We start from the raw sequence: 23144 nt of genomic DNA, 5'->3' as shown, positions 1-23144 counted from the left end.
GAGAAGAACAGACTGCCATTAACACAAAGCTTCTTTACTTCAATTTCACTTCTCCCACTAGAAAACGTCAGTGATTCATACAGCTCTGAAAGGACCTTATACTTCTTATGTACAAGAGAGGGTTTTCTCAGCCTCTGCACTGTGCCACAGAAGCTGCTAGCCCAGTGATGTGATAGGGGAGTTGTCCTACCTCCCTAGGTAGCAGAGTTGGAGACTATTAATTTTCTCTGTGGTTTTCTAGCACCCCAGGACATAACCGTGGTTTCTGTCTCAGTTCTATGGCGGATTAGAATGTCTGCCTTCTTTTCTGCCCTTGTAGACAGGCAGCTTGTATTTGCATTTTCTGTAGCTCTGAGAGAGTTTTGTGCAATGGAGAGCACCAGTAATACCAATAGTGTGTTTCTTCACTCTGCTTGCAGCTGGACTTCTCCAACAGTAAGGAGCCCAGTCACCACAGAGCATTGCTGGTAGACAAGCAATGTGATGATGTTGTACAATTTATTAACTGGATTAAAGTTTTATTCAGAGGGATGATCACTGTAGAATGAAACTTCTGCTGGGGAGAGGCTGTTCTGTAACAGCCTGCTCCCCAATTTCAGTCACTCCCTGCTGAAGCATGTTGTGACGTCCTGTTGTACGGGACATAACACGGAATTCAGTACACTGAATCCCTGACTAGCCTAATCTTTGACTAGCATAACATGAAAATGTAATATAGCATGCTGTGGAATGAAGCTGGAATGCATAACTGCATTCACATGTGATATTATCATGGTAAATACAATCACTCAAAATCACAAAACTGAATATGAAGACACCTTCCTATCCCAAAAAAATCTATAACTAAGTTACTAGTTATTTTAAGTGCTTTGAGTTAAAATATGAATATCAATAATGGTGGCTAAAACTCAGACTGTAAAGATGTTTGCTTTGAAACCAAGAACTGAATGCTTTGGTGACACAGCTGTGATACTCTACCATTGTTCCCCTCAGCCCATGCCTCTAAAAAGCTTTGGAGATAAAAATTGAGTAAAGAGAGTATTGCATGCTCTGTTCAGCAGAGAGTCCTCCTTTTCTCTTCAGCCTAACAAGCCTCCAAGTGTGAGAGGCTTCTAAAAATGGAGAGTGACTGATTCATAAAAATGGAAAGCTGAAGGAGGCTGATTCAGCTTCCCCAGCCACTGTACCCTATCACTGAAGAGAGGTGTGTTCTTTAGGCAAACATTTTCTAACCTTTAAACAAATATTTGGCTTGAAGGTTGGGAAAATTCTGTTTTATAGGAAAGACATGACCACTACCTATCACGAACACCACACATGTGTTCTCCCAGAACGTCATCGAGAGTCTGCCTGCTCAGCCTGTCTCCTGTGTACCTCCCACATCTCCCCAGTGCTCTACTGACCAACCATTCAAGCAGCTGCAGTTTCTATGTAAGAGTACATTTACATTTGAATGAAACATGGGGGTGGGGGGATGTGTTGAAGGCCCTGGAATGACCCAGCTGTGGCTGGCAGTGGGGAATAGACAGGAACTGGATGAGCTGTTCTGTCAGGACAGATTTATCCCATAGCTTCATATAGCTATTGTATAAAAGGAAATGTTGACATATCATTTTAAGTTTTTAGCCTGAATTATTTTTTTGCCTTTCATTTTTCTATTCTTTTCCCACAGTAGTCCTTTAAGCTTAAGAGTGGTACCTCACAGCTTAAGATAGGTTGCTGGATTTTATTTACTCAGTCCAAACTCCCTGGCTCAGCCCTAGTAAATTTCTAATTTGCAAGTTACTCCTTTTTGTCTGTATAAATTGCCATCAGCAATGAGAGATGGAAGGGCCGTGGCAGAACTTTGCGACCAGGGAATCCTCTCTCCCTCCTTTACTAGAAGCTGTCTTTATTCACCCTAAGGGATAGTTTGGGAAGCTGTAATTTTTACTGCTGCTTTTCATCTGGTGGGGAGCCTCAACTGGCAAGTTTACAGTGTGTTTGCTGGTTTGGAGTTCAAGATGGATGAAGAAAGAAGCATTCAGAGTGAAACTTGTGAAGATCTCTGGCTGGGGCTACACAGAGAGCCGGCTGCACCGCGCATTTGTATTCACCGTGGATGTGGCTCTGAGCACTAGCCAGGCACTCCACACTGTTAAAAAGTAAGCGTCTCACAAGAGCAAAGACTCCTTCAGTTTGTTTGGGGAGCTGCTGGAGGTCACCTGGTTCAAACCGCACCCCCAAGCAGGTCCCATTTTGAAGTTACAGACCTGAGGGAGGACTTCAACACCTGACATCTGGGTTTCTCCTTGAACTCATCACATCCTGCACTAAATGAAATTCAGCCTGCTGCTTCACACTGCGCCACCTTATTCTGCGTTAAAACGTGAATTAATGAATAAATAAGTGAAGCATAATACCGCCAACAAAATAGTGGAAGGAATTGCTGTTTTGGGGGATCCTCACGGCAGGGCCCGGGGAGCAGCGGGGCAAGGAAATCTCCAGAGACATTTGTGCGGAAAGGGGAATGAATAAACGTCCGCCGCAGCGCGGGGCGGGGGGAGGCTCTCGGTCGGCTTCTCGGAGCGCCTGCGGGGGATTCCACGCGTTACTCGGAGACGAGGAGCAGCAGGGAGAGAAAGAGCCGGCGTCCCAACAGGAGGCGGCGGGAGCAGCATCGGCAGCAGGAGGAGGGGGAGGCCCTTCCTCCCCGCGTCCCTCCCTCCGCCGCGGTACCTGCGCCGCGCCTCCACGTGAGCGCCACATCAGCGCCGTTCCGCGCCTCAGAGTCAGCCGGCGGCCGCACTGCCCTGCCCTGCCCTGCCCTGCCCTGCTTCCCTCAGCGGCCCGGCCCGGGGCTCCCCCGGCCCCGGCTCGGCAAGATGCTGCAGTCGCTGGCGGGCAGCTCCTGCGTGCGGCTGGTGGAGCAGCACCGCTCCGCCTGGTGCTTCGCGCTGCTGGTGCTGGGCTACCTGCTCTACCTGGTGTTCGGCGCCGTGGTCTTCTCCTCGGTGGAGCTGCCCTACGAAGACCTGCTGCGCCAGGAGCTGGGCAAGCTGAAGCAGCGCTTCCTGGAGGAGCACGCCTGCCTCTCGGAGCAGCAGCTGGAGCAGTTCCTGATGCGGGTGCTGGAGGCCAGCAACTACGGCGTCTCGGTGCTCAGCAACGCCTCGGGAAACTGGAACTGGGACTTCACCTCCTCCCTCTTCTTCGCCAGCACCGTCCTCTCCACCACGGGTAAGGCAAAGGCGGTCCGCCGCTGCCGGAGGCCTTCCGGGGCGGCCGGACCCCCGGGGGCCCCGCGGCGGGGCCGGGGCTGCGGGCCGGGGCACGGGGCGGCTGCCTGCCCCCGCCCTGGCGAGACGGGTCTCCGGAGGGAGCCGTACTTCCCAACTCTCCGTGCCACAGGCACGTTTTGTGCGGGATGCATCAGCCGTGACTGACCCCGCGTCAGCCAAGAGCCAGGCTGCCAATTCCTCACCTTGAAATCGTTGGCGGCTTCGAAAATCCGGCGAGATGCCCGGCTCTTCCTTTGAACTTTTAATTGCTTCTAGTGCTTCTAGAGGTGACTCCTTGGCGTTCTCTTTTGTTTTTTTGGGTTTTTTTTTGTTGTTGTTTTTTTTTGGGGGGGGTGTTTTGTTTTGGTTTTTTGTTTGTTTGGTTGGTTGGTTTTGGTTTTTTTGGCTGTTTTTTTTCCCCTTGGGGTACACATACACGGATGGACGGGGGACGGACTGCTAACCTGGTTATAATGAAGTTAAGTTTCATTGATATGTTTTACTGTCAATTTCCATTTAATATTTGTAAATGAGTGACTGAAGGATAATGCTTCTTTTCTTCCAGACAGCAGTTTGCATTGGTGTTTTGAAAAGCTCGAGGAAACGTTCCTCTGACCATAGTTTTTACAAGCACTTATTTTTACAGTAGTTGCATTTCACGTACCATCATAGTGGACAGCCTTCTAAAGGATGAGTGCAGGCATTTGTGCTGGGAAACTGGGTTTTGGTGATTTGAATGCAGGTCACTGACACAAATAAGGGCTTGTTACATTAAAAAAAGCTTTAAAAATAATCACCCCAAATTTGTCCAACCAGAGAGGGCTTTGTCTCTTGATAGAACGTTGATATTACTGTAAAAGATGCACTGTGCCTTTTTTTTTTTTTTTTTTTTTTTCTCCTTGCCCCCAAGTTAACACTCCTTCTATTATGGGAAATTTAATCAGCTGATACTAATAGTGACATTTAATAATTTTCTCACCTAATCATATGTTAGTGCTTCCTGACTGATCTCAAACAGGCAATGCTTGTCCTATAAATTAGCTGTCATTGAGTATACAGATTAGGGTTATAAGGAAGTTGTGTTTTTAAAAAGTAAAATAGGGGTATTGGTGTCTCTACAACTCCTCCCCTCCTCACTTCTTAATTATCAGAATTTTTAAGAAGAGAGAAAGTGACACACTTAAAGCAGTTAAATTCTTTAAGTGAATAAATTTCCAAGCATTAATCAACATATAGGAATACTACTGATGAAAAAAGCATAGAACTGTGATAGTACTTCAGCACCCACATTTTTCGTCCTTTTTTTTTTCTTTCTGCAAAGCTATAAAGCATTTAAAATGTAAGGAGCTGAATTGACCTGCTTTTTTCACTTCTAATCAGTTATACTGTTAGGTTCTATAAAATGTAAATGATTTTGTCCAAGAGCTATTTTAATATTCAAATTAATTTTTCTGTAGTGTAGTAACATTAAAATAATGCAAAAAAAAATTTTTTTTAAGTCCCCCCCTCTTTTTTTTTTTTTATGACTCAGTCAAAAAATGTTCACAGTTGGGACAGTGGGGCTGGGTCCGAGTTGGTAACACCTTAACACTTCCTGCTGATATACAGGTTCAGGATATTTGGTTTCAGTAGTACAGCTCAGGCAGGGATATCTCTTTCCCACTGCATGTCTGCTGAAGGGCAAGGCATAACCTGGCCCTGCATGTTTAGCTGGCTTGATCATAGAGGCCTTACCAGGGAAGAAGACGCAAGGTACCAAATTGTCCAAATGGAAAACCTTTTGGAAAATGACCCTTACATGCTGTGTGCACAGAAAACCCAGAGGTCTGACACGTGTGCAGTGAGTTTTCATTATTTCTGTGAGCTTCATAAACTGAGGTCATCCAGGCATCACTGATGTAATAGACCCCGGCATTAAGTGGTGGTACTTCCTTCTGTGTCTGATAGTCCTTTGACTTGGGCCCTTTTTAACCAAATCCATCTGTTTCTTGTTTTATGCAGTAACCTTCAGCTGCACTTAATCCCTATTTAATATAAATTAGAGTTTGTACAAGTAGACAAGTATAAATACAAATCAGTACAGTATGGCCAATGCTTGTCAAATCTTCCCCAGAGCACAGGTATTTCTGGTGAGGTGCATTTTTTTCCCCTCAATTGACTCTGCACCAGTGCAAGAAATCTTTCAAGTCTCTTAAAATGGTCATTAAAAGGGACGACAAGCAGAAGAACCTGCCTGGCCACCTCAAACAGTTGTTCAGAAGCGTTTAACATAAAATATGCTGTATTGTTATAAAGTGTATGCCTGAAATGCCTTCCCTTTGCCAAGTACAGTAAGGGCAAAAGCAGAAAAGAGAACCCTGCTACTGGTGGTGCCAGCTGAGGGTTGTTTCTGTGTGTAATTGAAACTACAAGGAGCACCTGGATGTTCCTTATGTTCAGCTGACTGAATTTTTCTCTCATATGTAAATAAATGCACACCTATCTCTTGTAGAGAGGACAAGGCTTCTTTCATAACCTTTCCGTTTTCTATATAGAGTATGTGTGAAAGTGTTTAAATTTGGCAATCCTGACTTTTCCTATTCCCTCCTGTCCTTAGTATAGTCTTTGGCTTCTTACTCACTAGAGAAAATCCTTGAAGAAAATTATAAAGCCAGTTAAGAATTTAAAAAAAAATCTTAAAGGAGATTGCAGAATAAGGCAAACTGCTACTTGAAAGCAATTAATATTGCTGTGCACATGGGCTGTCACAGGACTGTCACAAGCTGCCTGAAGGACAGGCAAGCAAAGGGCAGTGAAATGGACTGGTGGTGAGGCTTCAGCAGAGTGTAGCAGTGACAGGCAGCAGGTTTCTCTTCTGACTTTATTCCTTCCTATGCAACTTAAGCAGTTGTGCAGAATGCCATATGAGCCATGTGTAAGGTGAAGCCCTTTGGTCATTAATAATTGACAGCCTAAACGCTAAGAATATACAGTTGTGTGCATTTAAGTAGTGTCTGCCTTGGAAATTTGCTGTAATTAATACCTGACACACATCTATGGTCTGCTTGTCTCAGTGCTAGATGCCATCAAATCATTATGCTGAAGCAGTTCTTTATGGTTGGCTTTGTTGTGGTGCCATCTGTACTAAAGTCTTTTATTTCCAACAATAAAAATGAAGTAATTTTTTGCACTCACCCTTGCAGGTGGTGTTTTCACTCATCTTGGCATGCTGTCAGTGTCTAACATCTTATCCCATATTGGTACAATATGGGAATACTACATTACATGAGTTGTAGCAGAATGAACCAACCAAAGAAATTGATACTGGTTGTGTTGACAGATATGAAAAGTACACTGGCTTGTTGAAGGAACATAGATAGGGAAGAAAAGGTTCTGCCAATTTAGGAACTTGGGGCCTGTAGTTCTATGTTTGTTTCTGGAAAGAGTCTTCTCAGTGCAAGGATATTCCATGCCATTTTATACAAATGGGCTGTAAGACTTTATTCTGACTGTCCAGCTTTGAGCTTTTTGCATTCATCTACAAGCTGTGCCACCTACAAGCATGGCTGGAGATTTCACATTTAGACACCAGAGGGATGCTGAGGAAGAGCTGCTTTGCATCCTTCTCTTCTGTGATAGGGTTGGCGAGATACCCATTAGAAGGAAGGTGAGGATAGTCTTGTCCTGATTTAGGGATTTGCAGAGAAAAGGTGAGAAATTGCCTTTTCTATGATGGCAACACATTTTTTAAATTTTTTGATTGAGGTTAGCTGGCCTCTCATTTGAATGACCAGAGTTAAGGTAATAAGAGAGGGGAGGATTGTCCATATTCAGCCACTTTTGAAGCCTGTAACATGGTTGTCTGCAAAGTGCTTTGTGAAAGCAGCATTTCCTCCAGAATTCAGCCTGTACCAATCTCATCGTTGGTGCTGAGGATGGGTTGATTGTGCTGTATTCAGAGAATGTCACTGAGGATCCACAATGGACTGAATTTGGGTTTCTGCTCACTGTATTATGAATGGAGTAAGGAAGAGTAGTAATTCAGTAGTTGCAGATAAATGCTAACAGAGGGTGTTACTTTGAAAATGATTGGTTGAAGGGCTAGTAAAGATACAATATGGTTTTCAGCAAAAGTTTTGCATTCAGGTTATTTAACTGCCAAGCTATATGAGGAGTTAATGCATCTATAATTTGATTTATAAGGGTGTTCTCTGTTAGATCTGACTCTCATAAGCACGGCTACTGATTACATGCTAGAGAAACGAAACTGTGCCTTTATGACAAGTAGCAGACTGCGAGGCTGTGATGTACTGCAAAAGAAACTTCATTCTGTATGAAGAGACCTGGGAGAGAGAAGCCTGGCAGTCTGCATCATCCTCTCCATGTTCTTCTCACAAGTGCTTGATTTTCTTGCCTTTTTTCTCCCTCAGGGGAACAGGCCCCACATCCAGTGCATATTTAGTGTGCATTACAGATCTGAACAAGTCCAAAGAAGATGAGCAAGTGCCATGAAAGCATCACAATGGAGCATTAAAATAACATAATAAGATTTGTAGTCTCTTACAGTAGAGCCCTCAGGTGGAAGAAACTACTGGGATCTTTCAAACCTGTATAGAAAAATGCGAATATAACTTAAGGTAATAAATAATAAAAAAGAGGATAGTTTATAGATGCTTTAGGGAAAGCAAGGTTTTTTGGCCCATGCTTGAATTCAATGTGAAATGCAGATGTTATTTTTGCTGCTGTTAGAATATGTGGGCTCTGTCCCTGGTGATGGCTGCATTATCTCATTAATACACACCAAATAAATGTGTTTCATAATTCATACCAAATGTCTGTCTAGAGACCTGACATAAGATTCTCTGTTGCCTCTTATCTGAAAATATACAAACTTGGTGATGGATTAAACTTGGATCTCTCTCACTGGTAGTCACCCCTGACTCCAGCAGAACACTGAAGCTTCATTGTACTGTTGCTCTGACTGCAGCACTCATAGATTATTTAAATTGTTGTGATGAATTGCAGCTATTCACCAGGGTGAATATGCCAAACTTTGGGAACTTTGTTTTTCTTTTAAGAGTTGTTTGCTACTTGGAAATAACATCTACAGGAAAAGGTAATTTTCTGGGGATGATCTTGGGAGTAAAGGGAGGTTGTGCTGTGCTCTGCAATAGAATGGGTTTTATACAGGAGACATTCTAAGAGCAAGGGAAATCAGTTAGGTTGAGAAAGATGCCAGAGGAGAAGGATTCCATTCAATAAGGCAACTGTTTGGATCTGAAGCCAAGTGGTTGAAGCCTACAGGGTTTTCTGGGACAGGGTAATGACAGCTACTGGCCCCAAGGCTGTTGGCCTCCAGATCAATAGACTGTCCTGGAACCAGGCATCCTACCTCTTGAATTAAGTGGTATAAACAGAGTCATTCTGTCTGCCTGTGTGTCTGCTTTCTTCTCAAGGGAAGTTCCTTCATTCTATACCCATGGAGCAGTTCCAGATTTGCTGCTGTCATATTTAAGTCTGGCCCCAGGGTGCTGTCTCCTAGGATGTGGGAGATTTCAGTTGAGTTCAGCTCAATGTTATTCTCAGTACAAGGATTTGAACTAGGGTTTTCTAGAACTCCTTAGGAAGAGGAGACAAAAAACCCCACCATCTAGGGGAGTTGTGAAAGAGTATGTATACAACACAAAATCATGGGAATGTTCAATGAAATAGTAAAAAATAAAAAAAAAAAATCACATTTACAACCAGAGAAGAAGGGTCTTGACAAGTTAAAAAACCCAAGCAAACTGAAAAAAAACAACCCTGACAACACGAAACCAAGCAAACCTACCAAAATACACAAACCAAAAATGCATGGTGTGAGTACCTCCAAAACCCCTGTATTTTGTCAAAATCTGTGTTAACAAACATTTTTGGGAAAGGTATTAGGTTCTGGACTTCAGAATAGAAGGCACTCAGTTACCAGAGATGAGTAACAGAGGTGAGTTACATCCAGCAGATTGGTCACATTATCTCTTGTATGCCCAGGACAAAGGTCTTGTTTTCTTTCACTGCAGTAAGCAGTAGCAGAGAGAAAATCTGTCTAATGTTCCAGGCAGGTGGTAGTTCCTGGTTTCTCATGGCACTACAGCAGTCAACTAAGCCAAAAATTCTGCTTTGTGCTTGCTGAAACAAAGAGTGTCAAGAGTCACTCTAAACCAATATTTGGCCTTCTTTACAGATCAGTGAGTAGTAAAAACCATCTACTGACAGAAACTGGGGAAGCCATGGATTACCAAGACTGTATTATTTTATTACCAGCACTGCTGGCTGCTGATGGATGGAATGTCTTTTTTACAAACTCTGTCCTCACTTCTGTATCCTCCAGTTCCTCTTGCCTTGCTCAATTCCCAATGATGAGGAGCCACCCCAGCAGTTCTCAGCAGGTGAAGGACTGCAACCGCTGCCTCTGTAGTCCTTCTGTGTTTGGCCTAGGGTCATTCTTCCTGCGCTGAAACACAAACAGTTGAAAGCAACAGAGTAATCTCCCCTGAAATTGCCTTTCATTAAATATTTTCTATTTTTCAACCCTTTTGTGAAGCTGGAATTTGTATTATGATTCTACTGACATTTCCAAATCAAACCCTAAGTTGAAAGTCGTGTATACTTTCAGAGCAGGATTTCTAAAACTTAACAGCCAAATCCTGCAGCTCCTGGCCATTACTTGGTAGGATTTTCACTTTTATATTAATATAATTTTTTACGTGTCTTTTAAACCTGTTGTTTCTCTTATTTTCATTTATTTTTTGGTTGGTTTGGTTCTTTCATTGTTTCGCTTCAGCCAACTGCATCATCATCAATCCGTAGGGTTTTTTTAATAGAATAATATCATACCTATGGACTAATGCCTTTTTTAGTCACTGCTCCAGGTTAATTATGAAGTAGATTACAAGCTACTAAATCATATGAAGACCAGACTATTTCTTGGTCTGTGAAGAAATAGAAGTTTAGCATTTTGAGGAGAAATTAGGATTCCTATCAGAGTTTTAATGCCTTCAGGACTCAAGAAAAGTAATAAAAAGTTTCTTAAGAATTTGCTACCTTAATACCTACTGTCTCTCTGGGTCTGACATCAGCTGCTTGAGAGTTAGGATATTTGTACAAACTTAAACTGATGATCTACAGTAGTTACTGATGGTGACCCAGAAGATTCAGAAGAAATGTACCAGTTGTCTTTATCACTGAAGAACCCTGCCTAAACCTTAAAGAGATTGTTTCTTATGAGGTCAGAACAGTGATGTGGTTCTGGTTAAGAGCAGAACTGAAAGGAATCAATGGAGCAAAGCTTTTCAAGTACTGTACTTCACAAAAGTATCCAAGTGCCTCTTGGAAGAACATATGAATTTCCTTTTCCTTGGAAAGGAAAAGATACACATTCATCTCTGAAAACAGAATGTACCAGCGTCCTTGTAGGAAAAGCACATATGAATCCAAATGGTACACCAGCTGTCACCAGACTCCAAACATTTACTAACTGATGCTTCCTAAGTATTATCATGGTCTGTACTTTAAACTGATTCTGTGCTAGTCACTCAAGCAGCTTTGGAAGTTATCACATCATCTTTGAGGAACCAGGGAAATGCCAGTTGCAGGTTGGGCTGGGAAACAGGTTTTGCCAGTGGAACAAGCTGGCCTGGTAGTCTTCCAAATACCCTTTGCTTGTGTGTGAGAAATTGAGTCTGTGCCCTCTGACAAAGTTGCATACTATTTAGTGCTAGAAAGTTTACAGCAGAATTCCATCTTTCTCCTGCAAATTGTGAGTCCAGATTGTTATGATAACAGCAAGTAGAGGCTTTCTGCTGTCTTCTACCACAAATTGAAAACTTCTGGCATGACCAGAATCTCTGCATAGAATGTTTCCAAGTGTAGTTTAATATAATGGGAAATGCAGCATTTGAAAGAATTAGTACTATGAGAATGGGGTTTTGTCATATATTTTGTTCCTCATGTATTTCATGTCTGACACACCAAGTACTTTTTTTGAATGTGCTTAATATAACTCAAAATTAAACGAAAATGTTAAAATGTACCTCTGAATTTAATTTTGCTTGTAGTATAAGTACCTCCTTCTGTGTTTTTCAGTTATTTAAACACTGTTTAAATAGATTCAGCTGAATAACCTTAAATTCTTTAATAGTAGCTTCTTCACAGAAGGTTTCTAAGAGTAGACATATATGTCGGTTTAAGGTAAAAGAGAGACCAAGCAGAATTAAATATTGAAATGATAATGTTAAGACACATCATTGTTCACGTTTTTTTGTTTTTTTTTTTCCAGTAAGCAGAATGAGAGATGAATCTACTTATAGGTGCCCCATCCCTGGAAATGTTCAAGGCCAGGTTTGGATGGGGCCTTGAGCAACCTGCTTTAGTGAAAGGTGTCCTGCCCACCATGGCGGGGGGTGGGGGTGAAGGTAAAACTGTAATTATTTCCAAGTATGAGAAGATTTCTCAGCATTATGAGGCAAAAGTAATCCTTCAGAAAATCTCAAATAATGCAGCACTGACTGGAATAGGACTTAGGTATGATTTTATTTTAAAGTTTCTATTGAATTTTCCCTTATGTGCCACTTGGTCTTCTACTCTCTTTGATACTTTAAAACTATGTGGCACACTATGAACACCTGTTTTACTCAGTTGAGCTTTTAAAATGTGATTGTCAGTCTCAGACATTGCAACATGCAGTACTAGTGCTAAAGTCCAGAAACAAGTTAGAGTAGGTATCCTCTTTTGTTTACAATGTAGTTTGAAAAGGAGATGTTACTTCAGAGTCACCAAGAGCCAATACAAGGCAAAACCTGATTTCACCTCTTCCCTGATAGGCTGAGACTCTACTGCATGTAGCTTTAAAGTGGAAAAAGCCTCCTCATGTTTGAAAAGTAGCAACATATCCAGAGATCTGCTAAAAATTAAATAGTTTGGATGTTTGACTCTTGGACTTAATTATCATTATAGAAGTCTATACATCTCCCTCCATTAAAAAAGGAAAAGAGCCTTAAAAATTGATCATTGTATTTAAGATTAATATGGGAAGGCCTTGGAATCTCTGTTTTGTATGTTATTCAAAGTAGCTATTTTCCCAGCTGTATGCTGTACAAGAATGCCATAGACCTTTTCCTTTGAAGCTTGCAGTCTAAAGGAAATGAGAGAACTCTAAAACAAACCAGAGGACTTCTATCTCTTGTTGAGTTTTGGAAGCTCTAGGCTGTATGATTTACTAATGCGCAATTATATTTTAAACACTTCACAGCAGGTCTTGTTACTTATTTATATATGTTATATAGGTTGATGGTTGGACTTGATGATCTTGTGGAGTTTTTCCAACTTTAACAGTTCTGTGATCAGTGATTTCCATGGCTCTGTTTTGGTTAGTGTTGGGATGCTGACTGAGCACTATAGGAAAAAGGAACAGGGCTCAAAGAAGTATCACTGTGTTACTATTTGAAAATGCCAGCTACTGTAAACTCTAAGCAGTGTACAGAAATTAACGCACAGAAATTAAATTGTAAATCATTTGAGTGATTAGTACTTAGGAATAAATGTATCTAATGTGAGGATTGTTTAATTTACCTCTGCATTTACACATCTGTTGAGAAGTCCAGGACTCCAACCTGGCTCCTGGTCCACTGCTGCAACTCTGTTTGGGTAACCAAGGAACTGTGAACATTACAGGATGCATCACTGTGTGAACCAACAATTCATGTTGATAAGGAAAAAAATCCAAGACTAATCTCGGCCTTAGATTTAGGTCTCAGTTTATTGTTATAGTTGTTATGTATATACATTCTGGCTACCTGTAGTGGAAAGATACATCTTTAATTTTCACTTGTATCTTTTAGTGCAGCTCTGTGTCGTCAGTGAAGCCACCTGAATTGTTCAGGTCAGGTTTTCTAGCTGCCACCTGAAAGCATACATATTTTGTATGCTTCTTTGAGGAAAATTTCATTTATCCTAGGAGTTACTGTTAGCCATGAATCTCAATCAAAGCAAAAGATGGAAGCTCTCTCAACACCTCAAACAGAAGTTTGAGTTCCTGATTTTAGCCTTGCATTACACCATGTCCTTAGATGTCACGAGGAAGATGGTGATTATCTTTCACATTTCTGAATAATGTTTTATCAGTGTATCTTGAAGCATGTGCATACCAGAAACGGCTTTGCTGATTAGTGCACTACTGTTATGTTCTGCATCTTGACAGATCATAGTGACATTTCTGTATATATTTTGCTAAAGTATAAGCTAAGACAAAGGAAAAACAATCGTGAAAGACCATGTATGAGTCATCGGTGTGGTTCAGAATAGGAACCTGTGTATTTTGTCTTGCAATTCTCCATTTCTGCTGCTAGGTTGTGTTCCCATAGAGTAAGCTGATTTCCCATCCTGTGGATGCACTTGAGCAGGCTTTTATTTTCTTGCGTTTGATGTTCTTTTTTCTTTTCCTTTAGTAATAGTTTTTCTGCTCAGTAATATTAGAGGAAATCACAGCTACTTGAATAGAGTTTTACAGAAGCCACATCAAAGTGTGCAATGCACATTTCTGTATCTTCAATGGAGAATCCAGAAATGTTGCCTCTCCCTTCTAGGGAATCATACAGTTGTTTACTATGTGTAGAAAACCTACTGGACACCAGATAATGTGACCCACATAACTGACCAAATGCCTGAGTAGCCTTTGTGAGAAGGTTGGCAGCATTTTCTCTGCTTTAGCATGCCAGATGCATCCCTTTACCTAGCAAAGGGTTTGCTCAGGGTGTTGAAAAACAAAATGGGTTGAGCCTACCTAACTGCTTTGCCAGTGGTAGGAAGATGCCTTGGATCCCTGATTTTCACCCTGGGGTTCAGCCCTGTGCTAGGTCTGTTGCCAACAGGACCACAACAGTAGGCCAAGTCAGTTTATCAGACTGGAAGAAACATATTCTCTTCCTGCTGGTTTAGTTTGCTCTGAGGTACTACATTTGAGCAAACTGCAACCAATACAAGAGGGGGCAGAACCAATAGCAACTTTTTTCCTAGCAGTTACTTTGGGATTATTTAGGCATTTCATGTAGCTACGTGGTAGAAGCACAGAAAGAATCAAAAAAGTACAGCCAAATCAACAACAGGTATAAGAAAGGAGCTGGTAACCTGAGAAAGTATTTCCTTTACTGATCGTGTACCTGACAATTGTTGGCTGTCCCTTGTAAAGGAGCACTATTTTACACAGGATTAAAATGTCCGCTAGCAAAGCTGAGAGAATTTTAACTGGACTCCTTTTTGTTAATTCAGATGCCGTCATTAAAATATTTATCTCCAGTGTATTTCAGGTGCGTGTATCTTCGGGAGAACTCAATTTTTTCCTGCCTTGTAACTACTGCTATGTGGGAAATTGCATTTTCTTTGGAGTTAGTAAGGAAGTAATGCAGTCATACCATTGTACCCAGTTTACAAATTCTTGTCATTGACAATTATAAGAAACTAGATGCATTCATAGGACCAGACACTTGCAAAGAAATTGGTCCCTTTTAAATGTGTGTTAATTATTAGTTTACTCATTGCTGCTCTGGCTCTTCATTGCTAGGCCTTTCTTTTGGCATTACCAATAATTTAAGATTCCCCTCCCCTTTATGCTGAGGTCTGAAAGATGCCATGTACAGCACATTTCCTTACAGAGTCACAGGTTGTGTCAGTCCAGCCTTTTCCATGTTGGTCACTGTTTGCAAGTGCTGGCAGGAGGGTGCTGAACATGAAACCTTCAGTATGGATGATGGCTAAGCATTTCTGATATGTGTGCTACCTTACTGGAAAAGGATTTAAGGAAATGGGTCTCAAAAGCTTTGGTCAGTGTTAATGGTCTTTGGCTGACTTTGTGAGTCCAGAGTTGTGATTGGGCTACTGGAGTATTTTTTGATGAATTGTCATATTTTTTGTCATACTTGATTTAATGTTGCGTGTTTTCATTATATTCATGCCTATCTTATTCTTGCCCTGAGAGGTTAGAATTATGTATTTCCACTAGGAAAGTCATCCAATACTTGTAAGAATTTTTGGAGTCATTAACTATCCCACCAAGAGAAATTCTTGTAGCAAAGCGAAGTGCATTGTTTTAAAACAAATTGCCATTAGTCTAAACAGACAATACAGATTTTGAAAATCACAGAGTAATTAAGTTGCTCTGTCTGTGTCTTTACATTGCTGGCTAAATGTCTTGTGTATGTAGTTTACCTTCCTAAATGCTACATTCCTGTTTATTTCTAAATAACTTCTAGATAAGCAAAAACCTCTACATTTCATCTGCTTGTGAACATAAATAATATGTGCAACCACAGTTCTTTTCCTTTCCCTTTTTTTAGTGATAGGACATACAGCTGTGATTATCCCGTTTGTCCTTATTTGTCCTATCAAATCTGTGTTTCCAATGATTAATGTTTGCTATGTGGGATGTCTTAAACATGTAAGTAATTGAATAGGACTAGTGAATCTATAAAATCTGTTTGTGGTTCAGTAAACTAGTTCTCACAGCAGTTGAAGTATTTCCCTGTTGAGTTTTGCAAATTTGTGTTCTATTTTGAGCTTGAAATAGTGAATATATTCAGCTAGACTGTATTCAGATGTGAGAGTGTCATCAAGCATCATATATAGGACTGTGATTTAGAGTTTTGAGTAAGCCATCTCATCTATAAAAGTATCTCGCTTTGGTCTTTATTTAAATATTGTCTCATAATTTATCTTTATTATTCCAGATAGAATGTGCTTGCATGAAAGTGGAGCGTGATGCACTTCAGTTCTGTGTTGTTGTTAGTTGCTTTAGTGATTTTTTCCTATTTGTGCTAAATTGTTTTGCTTCTGTTTAGCTTTGTTTCTGAGAATAGCTATTGAAACAGAAGATAGTAATAGAATTTATCCACATTCAAATACATTATGGTGAATGACTGACTTATATGAAATATTGAAATATCTTACAAAAATAGGCAAGGACTATGAGTCTTTCTCTGCCAAATGAGGGAGTTGATGCTTGTTATTTCCCTGAGTTCCAGATGTCAAATCAATAACAAGATCAGAAGTAAATATTCCTATTCTACTGCTGCATCTAGTAGATAACACTTTCTTCTACGTGAGGTTGCATTTTAATGCAAAGATGCTGCTTACAGATTTAATTTTAACTCCACAGTGTGAAATGGCCTAATTTTTTAATGTTGTATGATAATTCCTTACTGCCCACAATACAAGTTTCCTTCACTGTTTTCATGCTCTGTAATTTCTGATGGTGCAATAAAGCAATCTTTGTTTCAAAGTGGAGGTGGAAAGCCTACTAATTTGCAGCTGGTTGTTTCTTTTTATTTCCAGATGGTAGGAAGAAAAACTGTGATTCATTTCAGTGCGAGAAATTAACTTTGCAAGACTAGAAAGGTATTCTTCAGTTACTGGATATGTGATTAAAACACTGCAGTAAGTGCCACTGCAGCACATTCAAAGCTTTTGACACATCCCAGGGTGCATTTGAGATGGTAACAGGTGTGAATTATAAATTTTTAGAAATCTCTTTTCTAGTGAACTGTACCAGGCTTCAAGCAGAGCACTACAGTGCACAGGTGCAGGGTTCAGCAGTAGCACCTGGCACAGCCCTGTGGTACACCATGCATACACAAGGTCTTTCAAGTGGTAGAAAGCTGAAGTAATTGATAGAACTTGAAAACTTGGTACATGAAAATTAGAGGGGCTGTGGAAAGACAAATTTGCAGCATGGAATGAATCCATGGCTCCAGACCTTCTCTGTAAAAAGAAAGATCCATCTTGTGTCAGTCTCTTCAGAAAGTGTGTGTCCTCTGAGCTTCACTGCCAATTAGATGCTAAATGTGTCTTAGCTGCTAAAAGGAATTTTTCCATACATGCAGGCTTCTGGAATTACAGACAAAATCTGGATGTGTAAAAAAATTTGGTGAAATCTTCGTCATGTTTTTTTACTGAATCAACACGAGAAATGAGAAGATCAATATCATGGACAAGCTGCTGACTAAGTGTAATCAATAATGACATTTTCTCTCTGCCAAAACATTGTCCATGTTAAGTTTTTTTCCCCTACTTTGAATATTTCAGGATGTGAACCTCAGGAGGAACAGTAAAAAGGCTTGCACCCTGCCCTCGTTTCAGCTGGGATAGAGTCAGTTTTTTTTTTAGTAGCTGGTACAGTGCTCAGATCTGTATTGATTATGAGAATAAGGCTGATAATACACTGGAAGTTTAGTTGTTGCTCAGTAGTGCTTACCCCAAGTCAAGGACTTCTCAGTTTCCTAGGATCTACCAGGGAGCAGGTGCACAAGAAGCTATGAGGGCTCATGGCCAGGACATCTGACCTAAACAATTCAAAGGGATATTCCATACCACAGAACTTCATGCCCAGAATATGAACTGGGGGAAGTTGGCTGGTAGAGGCCCGTTGCTGCCTGGGGATGGCATGGACATCAGCCAGCAAGTGATGAGCATGCTTCTTTTGTCTGTCTTGGCTTTTATTCCTTTCATCCTCCTTTTTATTATTGTTGTTATTATTATAATTATTATTATGTTTCACTTTGTTTCAATTGCTAAAATTTATTATCTCAACCCATAAGTTTTACTTTTTATTCCTAATTCTCCTCACCACCATGAGGGAGGAGTGAGCAAGGAGCTGTATTGTACTAAGTTGCCATGTGGGGTTAAATCACAACAACCCCTTTCAATACCTTGAAGTTGGTATTGAAGTTCTTAGGAAGGATTTTAAAGAACTTGTTTCTTTGATTGCTTGTTAATCTTGGTGATCAGTGACTTTAAAAATCCATTATTACGGGAATGCTGCTGCACACATGTTGCTGAACATTCCAGTGCAAAAAACTCATCTTGTTTTCTAATGTTTCAGAGGACTACAAGTTAAACTTTCCTAAGAAAACTCAATCACATTTCTCTTTTAGTAGATTTAAGTTTCTGAGACTTAGGTAGTTTGTTCTATTAGGAAACCTTAATAATAAAGTATTTTCTTGGAGCCCCTACTTTGATACAGATTTTTGACCATCTGTTGCCTAGTAGGCAAGTAAACCAATAAAAGAATAATTGGAATTTTCTTGGCTGAATTCTCAGAGGAGCCCTCAGGAAGTCTCACCTTGCTTTTGACCTGTTGGTTGAGTTTTATTCAACAGACTATTGTAATTTTTACTTCTTTCTCCACTGGAAAATGAATCTGATATAACAGAAAATAATTGTTGAAACAAGATAAGAGTTTGTTTATTTATGCTAAATCTTTGCTTGAGGCAGATCTAAAGATGTGGTATTTGTGTTTTGGATAGGTGTTTCTAGAAATGTGCTGTTATTGAGAATTCTGAGGGGGAAAAATAGCCCAACACTAGATCGATCTTGGTTGGATTGTAGCTAAACCCTTATAGGATCTTAAATTCAGGATGACACTAAAAGGAACCAATTTTCGGTATTGTCCTGGTATAAAGACTTTGAACTTCAAAAAAAAGGAAAATGTGCTGTTAGCTTTTTTTTAAAAAAAGAAGAAACACAAACCCAAATGGCAAACCCAGAAATTCATACATGCCTCTTGACTATCATCTGTGATAGAAGTAAGGCCTGAATGCTGAAGTAAGGCACAGAGGTTTAGCAGATCTCTGCCTGCTGAAGCCACTCATATTTAGTCTTTGCTCCTGCCCTGGAGCACTGTGAAGCACAGAGAGGACAGGAAATCTTTAATGATACATCTAAAAAACATGACTGAAGTTGTCAGGTCTCTGTGTGAGTATGGGCCCAGCCCACACAGACTGCATGACAGGCTGGAAGTTTAGCATGTCCCAGCAAAAAGGAGTTTCTCAACAGGCAGTCTGATGGGAGCCATGTAGCTGACAGGCAGGGTTTGAAAAAATCTTCTCTCCCCGGATAAGTGGGAAAGCTTTGCCTGCTGTCTTGATTGCCTGGAGAACACAAGCTCTTCCTGCAGGGAACATGTTTTTTTTATATAAGCATATTTACTAGCCCTGGAATGGTGAATATGCCTCACCTGGAGTCCTGTCTCATGCATGGTAGGCATCTTTCTAGTGGTGAGGAATGTGTGTTTTCATGTAGACTCTACTGGAAGGGTGTAACAGTTCCCTTGGGTTGATAATACCTGTTTTGGTCATACATAATCTATCCAGGCAGGACAAGCAAGATCCACTGTTGAGTGGTGGCAGGAAAGAGTGCTATCATTTTCCAGTTAAAGTCACTGTCTTTTGAACTGTGTTTCCCTCTGATACTTTTGTTGAGAAGAGATAATACTGCACCAAGCAGTCATAGTAATCATCTCAGATATGGGGGGGAGATACTGATGTCTGTACTTAATCTTATGTCTGCATTTGGTTCCTGTGGAGTGAGTCCATCTGCTGTGTTGCACACTGCCCCTTACAGATCATTCTTTTCCACCTTTCCAGTCATGTTCACTGGCTGGCTAGTATTTTTTTACTTAAGATGGACATTTTGCTAAATTTTTAATGTATTTTTATATGGGTAATTATTTTCCACCACTCTGTTCAAAGGTCCCAGTCAATGAGAGACTTTGTTGTCTCTTTGTGTAGGACTCTCTGGTAAGTCAGAGGTGGGATGGGCTTATTGCAGAAAGGCTTTTCAGACAACTAAACATGTTCAGTAGGAAATTGGAAGCATTACTACTTTTGCTTCCAACATTATATTTTGGATTTTTTAATTATTATTATTGATTATTATGATTTCTAAAAGGATATGTTGCATGTCCATATGCAGTAAACCCATTTTCACACCACTTATTTAAGCTGACACAGAATATATAAGAACAGGAAGTGAACATCAGTTGTTTGCTAGCACTGGTGCAACTCCACAGGCAATTCAAACAATACCAAACATAAGACTGTAAAGCAAGCTGTTCTTCTTCATATAAATATGAATAAGGTGTGAAAGTATCCCTTGTCCTCATACAAACATCTTCCCCAGTTTGATTCATTAGCATTCCCCTTCCCAGCATCTGTGGATGCAGTTTCTTTGGGCAGGTGAAATATAGCTTCTTGTGCAGGAACAGACAAGGCAGATTTTGAATGCTTTGCAAGACAAAAATGTTCTGACATACAGCTGTTCTTGTAGAAATTGGTTTTGAAACTGACTTTGACCATAGAAGTGAGTATGTCCATGTCTTGTTTCTTTGGTTCAGATATTTCTGACAGTCAGCCAAATTGCTCATATGAGTATTTATTTAGTATTTAGTATTTATTAATAAAGTGACTGTGTTAAAAGCCATTTCAGCTTTTCTTGGTGCAGTAGGTGACATTTGTGAGCTGATTATATGAGCATGGTCCTTTCCACAGTCCAAACCTAGCTACAGAACATTGAGGAATTAGCAGTCTCGGGCTTTGATAACTAGTGGCAGCAGAGAACAGCCTCAGGAGGAATCAAAACCACATATGAGATGCATGTATCAATGTGTTGGAATCTTCTTTGGAGTTTTGGTTGGTTTGTTGGTACTTTTGGAAGAAGCCCTTTCACTCTAGAAATTGGCAAAACAATTCTATTCTAAAAAGTGATTAGGGGAGATACTGCTGTGAAGATCGAATCTTCATGGTTATATTAATTTAAATATTGTTTTACTACTTTTATTTCTAGTGAAGTTTGAGGGGTATATTATTATTGAAGAGAGCTCGATTATTTAATCAATTTTAGTTTATAGCACTTCTTCCTCTTCCCTCTTCTAATGCACACAAAATCAGTTTCATTAACTCAACTGAGGAGATAGCAAAATGTAATTTCCAAGTGGATTTCCTCTGCTTAAAAATGCCTGTCACAGTGGAATTTTTCCTCCTCATTTCTGCAATATAAGCTGGCGTATTTCAGCCTGGCTATAAATCCAAGTTCTCTGATTTGTTTAGCAAGATGGTGTTAGGAAAAATTTCCAAAGTGTTTCCAGTTTGGTAGCACAGTAAGTTTAACAATGAAATACATATTTCTTCATAAAACTAGGTCTCAGACTATTCTTTTCTATTGCAAGGAAGAGCACAGCAGCAACCAAGGTGATTTCTCTTACCACACAGATGTACCATCACATGACATTTCCTTTTCATCTTGGAAGACAATTGACCAGTTAGGAAAAAAGATGTATTTCACTGTTAAACACAGTGGAAAATGCCAAAGGCTTATAAAATTAAAGTCTAGAAATTATGTAAATATTATCATTGACCATCTTCATCATAACCCAGTGAGTCATGTTATGCTTGGGATGATTTGAAGACTTTTGCATAACTTAAAAATACATAGTACATGATGCACTTAATTTATTGGGGCATTTAGAGATTATGAGCTGACTTAAAGATCTGACTTCTCTTCAAGGACACTGACTCAGACCAGCAGAGGGATGAGCACGCTTGCTGTGTTATACTGCGTGGTGTGATTCTGCCATCTGAATGGGTGTGTTGGGCAGGACACTGGGTGTGCTGAACACAACCCTCTCCACGCCCTGAGAATCTCAGGATGCTGCACAGGGCTGGTGGTGTTGCAGCAGGTCACCTGGGGCCAGAGGGAGCTGTGGCTTGACAAAACCTGTTGTAGAAGGAACAGTACCTCTACTATGGATAGGCAGTGGAAGAGAGAGGCAGTGCTGCAGCCTGGTACACACCTGCCAGGCTTCATGCCCATAGCCTGGGCGAAGCTGGCTGGGGGAAGCTTTCTGAGAGCCATAGCAGTTCTGTTTGCCTCTTACTTGCCTCACTTGATGTCAGATCCACCTCCACCTTCAAACATCCACCCTTTGGGGCATCATCTGGGGATTTGTGTGACAGTCTAGGCTGAACAGAACCATGGCACCTCTTTACTCTGGCACTAAGTGCTCCGTTTGGGGTCCTGAAAAACCTGTAAGGCAGCCACTGCCTCTTAACACAGAGAAAAACTCATTAATAAGCTACAGGAGAGACTGAACTATAAAGAGACAAAGCAATGATACACAACTGCTTAGATTGGTCAAAGCAGTGTCTGAGAAGGATGAAAGGAAAAAACGCCCACTGCCAACATGTGCCAAACTAAGAGAGGATGGAAAAGTGTGAAATGCTCAAAGGCAGTGCTGGGTTTGACACAGGCTGTTACGAATGGGACATTGTTGGAAGCTACCTAGACACTCTGAAAAACAAAGTCTGATCGTGTATATAAAAATGGAGGGAGAAAATATATCTACCTGGAATATAATGGCCAATTCTATGTATTTATCTACAAAGTGATCTAACAGGAGCAATTAGTCACAGCTAAGACAGAAGACAAAATAACTTGGGCAAGTTCCTTAGGACTTTAGCTGTAATGCTTGTGATCATGGTGGTTTCCACTGAAAAAGGCAAATGGGCACACACACCTCCCTGTGCAGGAGCAGAGATGGGAGGCAATAGAGCACAAGTGTCTGAAAGCAGACAGTGGAGTGTCTAGGGCCTTGGATCTGTAATTTCCTCTGTTTTAAAGTATAGCTGTGTTGGTTAGGGGTGTTTTAATGACTTTTATACAGTGATAACTAAGATTATGGGCAATTTTCTTGACACTTAAGATTGTCAAGAAAAGTTACATAAAAGCAGTTGCATAGTGGGAAAAAATAGGAATACTTTTCTTCCCCGCTTGCCATAGCTTGAGATATGTAAAGGTAGCAAACAGAGTAAGATAAATGGTTAGTTCGTGAAGGACTGGTTTCTTCATTCCCCTAGGGATTGTCACAGGTGGTGTTCCTTGTAGAACTGTATTGGGCCTGTGCTGTTTGACTTACTCCTAAATGACCTGGAAGAGGGAAGCAACTAAATTTACTGAAGATACAAGGTTAATTAAGGCAGTAAGGATGATGAAAGAGCCCCATGGCAACTGGGCAGTAAAGTGTCACTTGAAAATGAGTGTGGATAA

General features: G+C 40.6%; 1 protein-coding gene across 1 annotated transcript in view; it reads left to right on the top strand.

The window, feature by feature from the left end:
• Positions 1-2617: 2617 nt before the first annotated feature.
• The window catches only part of KCNK1 (potassium two pore domain channel subfamily K member 1), a 28146-nt gene continuing 7619 nt past the window's right edge, over positions 2618-23144 (top strand). Inside the window, exon 1 of the mRNA XM_021527111.4 lies at positions 2618-3219. Within this exon, the coding sequence (XP_021382786.1) occupies positions 2865-3219 (355 nt within the window). The 5' untranslated portion in view covers positions 2618-2864. The remainder of the gene's footprint in view (positions 3220-23144) is intronic.

The sequence above is a fragment of the Lonchura striata genome, chromosome 3 (assembly GCF_050655825.1).
Source record: "Lonchura striata isolate lonStrDom1 chromosome 3, ASM5065582v1, whole genome shotgun sequence".
Classification (NCBI taxonomy): Eukaryota; Metazoa; Chordata; class Aves; order Passeriformes; family Estrildidae; genus Lonchura; species Lonchura striata.
The sequence above is the reverse complement of the archived record's forward strand: the minus strand, read 5'-3'. Positions and strand labels throughout refer to the sequence as shown.